The sequence below is a fragment of the Sphaeramia orbicularis genome, chromosome 1 (genome assembly GCF_902148855.1).
Source record: "Sphaeramia orbicularis chromosome 1, fSphaOr1.1, whole genome shotgun sequence".
NCBI classification, from domain to species: domain Eukaryota; kingdom Metazoa; phylum Chordata; class Actinopteri; order Kurtiformes; family Apogonidae; genus Sphaeramia; species Sphaeramia orbicularis.
The window spans coordinates 20,695,431-20,705,076 of NC_043957.1; the positions used below are offsets into that span (position 1 = coordinate 20,695,431).

Consider the following 9,646-nt stretch of genomic DNA (forward strand, 5'->3'; position numbering starts at 1 on the left):
GTTTATACTTATCTCAGATTTGCATCATCTACCAGTTAATTTATAGTCCTATTCAGACTGGAGAGAAAGGACATCTTTGGCAGGGTAATATGTTGAGGTTGTGGTTGTGGGTAATTGAAGTTCAAGGTTCAAGGTAAACTTTATTATCCCAGAGGGGCAATTTGTTCTACAGCCAGCAGTATCACACAGACAACAAACCAACAATAAATGGTCCATTAAAAACAATAGCACCAACATTACAAAGAGTTATTCAGCAGAACAATGGCTGCCGGAAACAAAGAATTCCTCATCCTATTGGTCCTACATTTAGGAACACTGTATCTGCAACCTGATGGAAGCAACCTGAACTCATCATACAGGGGATGACTGGGAAGTGGAGCAGTAAACGCTTCACTGGGATCAACAGGTGGGCACTGTCCTTCACAGGGGTTTGGATGATGACCACGACAGCTCCAGAGGGTCCATCGGCAGCGTCTAATGCCCCAGTTGTGTCCCCTCTGATTCAACTCCTTCTACTCTACATATAATACATGTAAATTGCTTCACTTTGTTCCTCATTTCCCCTTTAAATAAGCATCTCTGATATGGAAAACCTACATGGACTCTTAAGGCACATCAGCTGTTATAAATGTGCATCATTATTAATAGTTAATAGACAATGAATAGAAATAAGGTAAAGGATGTAAAATGAGTTCAGTGTCAGCTTATGTTTGTTCTAGTTTGAAAACCATCTTGTCCCCATTAGAAAATCCACTGTCATGGTTTTTGCAAATATTGCTGTGTGTGGGAGAACAGAGAGTCTGAATCACGTCCCCTTGAGGCTTCACTGAGCCAAAACCGAACAGGAGAAAGGAAAAGGATGGCGGTGAGGGAGTGAGGTAACCTACTCTACTTTCTTTGTCCTTGTGCAAAAAAAAAAAAAATCAACTCTCATAATGACATCTGGGGCTGACTCTAATATGTGTTCGATGTTGCACGTGCCTTCTCATCCAAACACACAAAAACTAAATACTATCCTTTATTTGCCACTGCAGGATCTACGCATGTTGCCATGGTAACAGGTAAAAGCAGAGCTGAGGATGGATATGTGTTCAAGAAAGATGAGCTCAATTGCCTCAGAAAATTTGTTATCACTTAGGCTGATGTAGAAAGACAAAATTATAAAAAAGAAACCTGCAGAAAAGCAGAAAGAAGAAGAAAAGTGCTAGAAAAACATCAATGTAACTGAACATTTGTAAAAGCAGAGGGAAGACAAAGACGTTCTGAATGATACTGTAAACACGCAGCAAATCTCAGAAACTACAATTTATTTCGGTTAATGAACTACTGTGTGTTCTAGAGATTTTTAGACTCTGGACTACTCCACTTAGCTTATCAGAGGGGGTGGTCACGTAAGTTAAATTAACTCACCAGTTATGTTTCAGATGGACGGACCAAACCAGGAGAAATGGAGGAACTCACCAAAAAGAAGGTTTGAGGTTTTAAAAAGTTAAAACAATAGCTTGATTTATTGCTTAAAAAGTTACAAAAAGAATCTAGCATCAAACACACATTTCGTCAAAGAGAGAAAAAGAAAAAAGCCCGCCAAATAAGAATCTCCTTTATTACCTTTTTATAATCTTTAGTGACTCTTGGAGACTCCCATTATTCAATGACCTCATTCGTCGTATGCTTATTATTGGTTAATGATAGTTACTGGGCAGAAAATGTCAGTCACTCCATAAGTTAATTCTAAGAAAAGCACATGCTTTTGCATGTGCACAGCTTTTGCTTAACACCTGCACTGTTAGGCTAGCATTTCTTGACCACAAAAATTCCCCAGGTTCAAAATCTGTTTTTTCTACTTGACTCTCTTTACCACAACTACTTTCTAAAGCTATAAAATTAGATCTTTCTCGTTGCAATTGACCTTTCTCTAAGTTCAGCACAGACAGGTGTGAGTTCAATCAAAACCACACACACACAAATCAAACCTGACTCTTCAGTACCTCTAAAATAAAAAGAATATTACTATTATATGGGAATATTACTCAGAATATTACTTAGACTTGCAAAAATAAAAAGACTCTTTAAGCAAAACAACTTTGTAATGTAAAGATTAAGCAGACAACTTGTAACATTACATTTCCTCTTCTTCTCCATTATGGTTCGTGATGTCCATCCGACATTTTAGAACTAGTTAAAATCGCATTCAACTTCAATTTAACGTAAGATACTTACAACAATATGTAGAGATGTGCAGAAGAAACCTTGAGAAAGTTGGACATATTTTTCACTTTTTGCTATAATGCATAGTCCTAAGTAGAGACAGTATAGAGTTTATGTAAAATATAAAAATAATTTATGGCCTTAAGTTAGAAAAAAAAAAAAAAGATGAAGATATTGTCTTTGGTGAAACTGCTCATGTGACAGAAGAAGAGTGTAGTTGTAGTTCACTAATGTCAGTCTCTGATAGTGTCTTAAAACTACTGTCATATAATGATTTCTAATTTGTCAACTGCTGCCACCTGGTGTAGACACTATGAAAATGACTTTAAATGAAGAGGAAAGATGTAGGATTATGATCAGACCAGCTAGAATTGATGGAACTGTGATAATTACCCCACCCCCAAAGGGGAGGCAAGGGGTATTGTTTTTGGTTCTGATTCTTTGTTTCCTTGTTTGTCTGTTTGTTAACACTCTAGCCTCAAAACTATTGGTTGAATTCATACCAAATTGGGTTTATAGATTGCCAGTGACTCAGAATAGATGTCATTACATTCTGGGAAAACGTAGGTCAAAGTTAAAAATTTGTATGATTTTTTAAAATCTTTTTTTCATCTATATTATAAAAGCCAAGTCAAGGGTCAGAGACGCAAAAACTGCATATTGATACGACCAACTGATGTCATCATGTCTATGTGGATGTCAGCATATCAACTGCCTCTATATATGTGCCAAGTTTGAAGTAAATGGAAACAAAATTGATGTTTTTATAGACATGTGAAATTTCGCCCATTATAAGTAAATGGGAGAAGAAACAAGAATTTAAAAATTTATTAAAAGTGTGAACTTTGACTTGCTTTTCCCAAAATGTAACCACATCTGTTCTGGGTTACTGGCAATCTGGCAGTCTGTAAACCAAATTTGGTATGAATTCAACCAATAGTTTTGCTGCTACAGACATTTGAAAGTTTGCCCATTATAAGTAAATGGGGGAAAAAAAGATTTTAAAAATTCATAAAAAATGTTTTAACTTTTTCTAAAATGTTTTGAGAGCTACTCTGGGTCACTGGCAATCTATAAACCCAATCTGGTATGAGTTCGACCAACAGTTTTGCTGTTAGAGTGTTAACAAACAAACCGAACCAAAAACAGTACCCCTTGCCTCACCTTTGGGGGGTGGGGTAATAAAAAATTCTGACATTAGACTTTGTATTATAAATTTATAACCTGTTTTTCATCTAGACCTCATGAGAAAAAACACAATACACACTGGTTTTTAACCCCTTACGGTTGCTCTACACCCTCTTTCATAAAAACTGACATCATTCAAGTTGTTTAACCTGTTTAACCCTGACCATATTTTCAGGGGAAAAATACCTCAAAAGACATACCCAAAGTAAATGAAGAATTACTTCACAATAATAAGGTTCATATGGATGTTGTTGGTGTCTATGGACATTTAGAGACCTCACAGAATCTATTCCCATTGTCTAAAATATTGTATCTATTACTATGCCTGAGTAAACTGTAACAAACTAAAAGAGAAATTAGAATTTTTTTATCCTTGCCTGTTTTTTTTTTCCGGCTGGATTGACAATGACATGCATAAATTAATTGTTCGTGTCTGAGATTTTTAATAGTGTATATTTCACCCCACAAAGATTAAAAATCATGTTTGAACATTAAAGTTTGCAGTAAATTACACTTTTGATGTACTTTTATTAACATTAGGGTCTAAACTGTGAGCAAAAGTTGAAAAAAACATCCATTTTCCTGATTTATTATATTTTTATAGTAGATGAATATTAATATAATTTTATCGGCCCATGGGCGGGCCGACAGGGCTAAAGGGTTGGACAAAATGCTTCATGCTCTGATGATAAATGCTATGTTTACTCTTGTAACCTTCCACTTTTACCCCACAGCCATGGTCTTTTCCTAACTTCAACCACACACTGTGCAGATTTTTTTTGCTGTTTTTTTCCATAACTCTTGCTATTATTGTTGACCCAATTATCTACTAAGAAACACATGCATGATAAGTATATGCACTACAAACCACTGGGAATTTCAATAAAAACCCTCATAAAAATGCCATAAACTGTTAAAAGGGATACAGGTTACAGCGGCATCCAGTGAGCGTGCAGCTGCTCCCGTTACTGCTTTAATCTGTCCTTTGTCCTGATCTGATGTGTACCCTAATATGAAACAGGAAGTACTGACCTTCTTCAAGGGTAGAGATAAGTCATAAAACAAACTACTGCATATACACAAATGCACGTACAAAATGACAAATTATCACAGTATCTGTTTACCTACTGATAGCCATATTCAGCCAGACTGTGTGAGTCAGCAGCAGACAGACAGGAGAGTTTTGTTCTTTATCTTGTAACAATAATGACACGCTTCAGGAGACAAAATGCAAAGATATCCCAACAAATTAGGAGATATTTTATAAGCTCATGAAATGACTCTTGCCAAACGTCTGCTGCACAGTCAGAAATATATTTGCTTCCAACTTTGCCACAGCACTAATTGATTCTTTGGAAATCCATCTCGGTGGATGTAGACCACTTAGACAGCCGTAATACTGCTGAAGACTAAATTTTCCTTGAATTATTGACACTTGAAACCAATAACTGTGTTTTATTAAATCTTGATGCACTATTTTATGAGAGGATGTGTGCAGTACACATGTAGTATGTGTACATGGCCTGCAATATACCATGTGTTTGTATACAATACCAAGTGGAAGAACATTAAAGAGAAGCTTTCCTTCCATGACTCATACCTACTGTAAATAGCCTGAAACTGCACATGTCTGGATGTTGGTTGTGTTCATGAAAGAGCATGTTTTTATGACTGCTAAGGAATATGATAACAAACCCATGCAGGGAAATGGACTAAGAGCAAAACATGTGAGGGAAATGAAACCAAAAACTAGGAAAAATAAACACTTCCTCAGTGATACTGAAGTGATTTTACGTGTGTGTGTGTGTGTGTGTGTGTGTGTGTGTGTATTCTTTTTTTCATTGAACACACGATGACAATGACAATGAAGTCTATCCTATCTGGTACCATAGACTGTAGATAAATAGTTTACAAACCTTCCATAACATCAGCTGTTGACTCATGTTTTGCTGTTTTAATGCTATGAGATGCTTAAATGCTGTAACTGTAGTTGTTTCCATGGAAACAAATGAGTGGAGTTGGATAAGAGTCAGGTGTGAAACCAGACCTCACTGAAAACACTGAACACAATGACTATTGGTGTCATAGTAAATGGCATAACACTATTTCAGCTCGTTATATATTAACACACACAGCTGTGTTTGAAACCGTACTGTCAAATTCATTAAATGTGTAAACACAAATTTTAGAACCAGCTTTATTGGCCAAGTATGTGAACATATATAAAAAATTTGGCTTCAGTTTTTCTTAGCTCACGCCATACAATTTCAACATAAACCCAAACACACTTAAACGTAGACCTAATTTGACTAGAGACAAGGACAACAATGGGTCGAGAATATAGTATAAGATAAATATGAATTACTGGATAGATGTGTACAGAGAGCCAGTCTATTAAATATATGTTTATGTATATATTATTTACAGTGAGGATTTATATTGTTATATTTCAGCTACCTGAGTGGATTTAAATGTCAGTCAACTTGCTTTATGATGTCAGAGGTAAAAAAAAGTTGAACGGGATGACTAAAATCTGTAAAATATGCTGATCTTAACTGTCCTGTAGGAGTTACACAAGGCTCTACTCATGGCCCGATGTTATTGTCAGTCTGTTAGTGATCCACGCAACACATGTCAGAAGGTGAATTTTCAAATGTAATTTTTACTTGTGCATAAACATTCACAGTGCTTTCTTAACTCTCTCATCAGTAATGTCTTGAGTTAATTACTGGCTTAAATCAAGTCTCTGATTGGGAAAAAGTGGTTTATATGATGTTGTATGACAAAAAACTAGTAAAGATAGGACACTGGTGTTGTCCTTAGAGGAGAGGAGCTTGATGTTGTGGATGAGTTAAAGTACCTCACATTGGAATCTACATTATTATTCAACCCTATAATGCCAAACGTATCATATTTGATGCATGAGTTTTGAAACCCTCTGCATCACAGTTGTCAAACATGCGGCCCGGGGGCTAAATCCGGCACGCCAAAGGGTCCAGTCTGGCCCTTGGAATGAATTTGTGAAATGCAAAAATAGATATTAAGAAATTAACAATCATTTTAGTTCAGGTTCCACATGCAGACCAATTCAATCTCCAGTAGGTCAGACCAGTAAAATTTTATCGTAATAATCTATAAATATTCACAACTCCACATTTTTCTTTTTGTAAATGTAAATATTTTCATGTATTTACACTAAAACAAAGTATAATTTCACCAAAAATGTGAATAATCTGAACAAATGTGAAGAACCTGAAATGTCTTAAGGAAAATAAGTGCAATTTTAACAAAATTCTACCTGATACTAAATGTTGTGTGTGTTTGTAGATCCACTGTGATGTGTACGTTATAATAAACATGTGGAAATGATAAACTAGATCAACAGAATATTGTTAAAATTACACTTATTCTTTCAGTTTGCACACCTAATTCACATTGTTTGAAAGGACAGTTTGTAGATGTAAACACTTTCATTGTTTAATTTTACTTTTTTCACGGTAAAATATAGAGAAAAGTTTGGAGTTGACTTTATTTATTATTATTATGTTATTATTTTACTGGTTTGGCCCACATCAGATCAAATTTAGCTGAATGTGGCCCCTGAACTAAAATGAATTTGACACCCCTGCTCTACATGATCATCACTATAACACATTGCACATATATAATTTGCTGAGTTTTCATTATCTAAAACATTTTGAGTATTCTTGTTTTATATGCAAGGTGTTGCATGAGTCACTTCTTATTCTCACTCACTGCAAAATCCAAAAATCATATTCAAACAAAAAATGACAAGTCTCAGTAATGTAGTAACTCGTATTTTTTATGGCTCTTTGGTTTCTTTTGACCACTTCACCTGAATGCATCATGTGATCACTCAACAGTTTTGCAAAAAACTTTTGCTCATAAGCATAACATTTAATACAAAGCAACACTGTAGAACCATTTTTGGTGTTAAAGTCTTGTTGCAGGACATTACACATTATGAGTTCAGGCACTGGTGATTTAGAATGTTTTCTTTCTTCTATTCTATTCATCTCAGACAAATTAAAGTTATTGGTTAATATGAAGAACGTTTGCATAACTGTTGTTGCAACAACTCTTGTATTGTTGTTGCAAATGTCCTTTACATTAAACAATAACTTTAATTTTCTGAGATGAATAGGATGAGTGAAATAAAGTTTAAAAACTTTGCAGCAACAATACAATAAAATGTTTGTGAAATGGTTGTTCATTTTAAAAGACCTAATATGTAAAACTTTGTCTCGTACCTGATGTCCTACATGTCCTCACTCTAACACTGGCTTATTCAGAAGATGACTTGCTGTGAAACAGTCCTGGCAGGTCCAAATGCGGACTGCTCATGTTTGTTTCCTGTTGCTAAATGTTACCAGAACAGATAAACAGGTCAAATGGACTTCCAGTGTATGAACTGAGTCCTGTGAGAAGCACACAGAGGTTCTGATTGGTGGAGAGGAGGCGCGTGCAGGCTATAAATGCCCACGCGTGTCCGTTCGCGGCGCACTTGAGTGCTGATCCAGGTCGTGATGTCAGGCCGACCCAACACGGTCCGCCTGGTGTTCCTCGGAGCCGCGAACGTCGGGAAAAGCGCGCTCATCCTCCGCTTCCTCCACGACCGTTTCGAGCACAAGTACACGCGCACGGTGGAGGAGCTGCACGCGCTGGAGTACGACACGGCGGGCTCCGGGAAGATGCGCATGGAGATCCTGGACACCAGCGGCAGCTACCCGTTCCCGGCCATGAGGGAGCTCTGCATCCGCCACAGCGACGCCTTCGCCTTGGTCTACGCCGTGGACGACCCGGGTTCGTTCGAGGAAGTGCGGCGTCTGCGTGACGAGATCCTGGAGCTGAGGGGCGCAAAGAACGCGCCCATCACCGTAGTGGGCAGCAAGTCCGACCTGACCCACAGCGACGGGCGCGTGCTGCTGGCGGCTGACGTCATGGCCGTGGTGGAGGACGAGTGGGACGCGAACTTCGTGGAGGCGTCCGCGCTCACGGGCGGCAACACGGTGGGGGTGTTCCGCGCGCTGCTGCAACAGGTGAATCTGCCCCACGGGCTGAGTCCGGCTGTGGGGAGGCGCAGGGACACGATGCCCAGACCCACCCCCAAGAAAAGACCCCCACTGAAGAAGACCAACAGCTGCATCCTGTCCTAGCACGGACAGCTGGACTGAAGGACCTGCAGCTGGACTGCAGACCCACACCCGCACCCGGACCCGGGGTGCCGAGGGTCCCCATGTGAATCCACTGTCTGTGCAACACGGGTGTCAGGACCCTCAAATGGCCCGTGTCATTTTACTGTTGTCACGTGTTTTTGTTGGCTTCATTTTTAAGTCTTTATCAATAAAATATATTTTGTGTTTTTTTTTTGTTTTTTGCCCCCTTGTTGTTTCTCAGTTCACTAAACCTTACTGATCAAACTAGTTTATCTTGTCTAAATAATTTGACTAAATCCTACACTCACAGAGGTACCAGCTACTTAAAAGGGTACAAATGCTTGTCGCTGGGGGTGTACTTTTTTTGAGAGACATTTCTGTACCCTTTCGAAATGGTCCATTTTTGTACCTTAAGTACTTCACATAGAAAGAAAACTCATATAGTTGATAATGCCATGATGTTTAAAGTTTGAACCGGTGGCCTAATTGAGGAAAAAAAAAAAAAAAACAGCATAGGCAAGCTACGACATCAAGACATGGAGGTGTGAATGAAAACTGGGTAAAACAGAGATTATGGCAATAATCAGAGGTTCTAATAAGCTAAATAAATTATTAGGCTATTATCATTGAGCTAATTGGGCTATTAAATTAAAACACAAATTCTTATTAAATATAATATAGAGTAATTACAGTATGATCTATAATAAATAATGTGCTAAGCCTAATGTTTGAACTATAATTAGGCCTACTGTTCAGTTCTCCTAGCCTATAGCCTGTTCTCATGGTCTACACATATTTTTTAATGCTGCAGGGTACCTTATAGTACAAATTTGTACTTTACATAACTTTGGACCCTTTTTCATTGTCTAAAGGTGCAATTCTGGCCTCCTAAAGACCAATATTGTACTTTTGAGAGAACATTCTTAAAAAATGTACTTATAGCTACATAAATGTTCTGATCTCGTACCTCTGTTTTTAAGAGTGGAGGAATCAGCAACACCATGATTTGTATCATTTAAACTGGGTGTCAAACATGCAGCTGGCGGGCCAAAACCCTTTGCCAAAGGGTCCAG

General features: G+C 37.8%; 1 protein-coding gene across 1 annotated transcript; it reads left to right on the plus strand.

The window, feature by feature from the left end:
* The first annotated feature begins 859 nt into the window (after positions 1 to 859).
* Positions 860 to 8,667, plus strand: rasd3 (RASD family member 3). The gene is made up of 2 exons (XM_030131574.1): positions 860 to 865; positions 7,938 to 8,667. The coding sequence occupies exons 1-2, from the start codon at positions 860 to 862 to the stop codon at positions 8,571 to 8,573; spliced, it is 642 nt and encodes a 213-aa protein (XP_029987434.1). The 3' UTR covers positions 8,574 to 8,667.
* Positions 8,668 to 9,646: the final 979 nt, after the last annotated feature.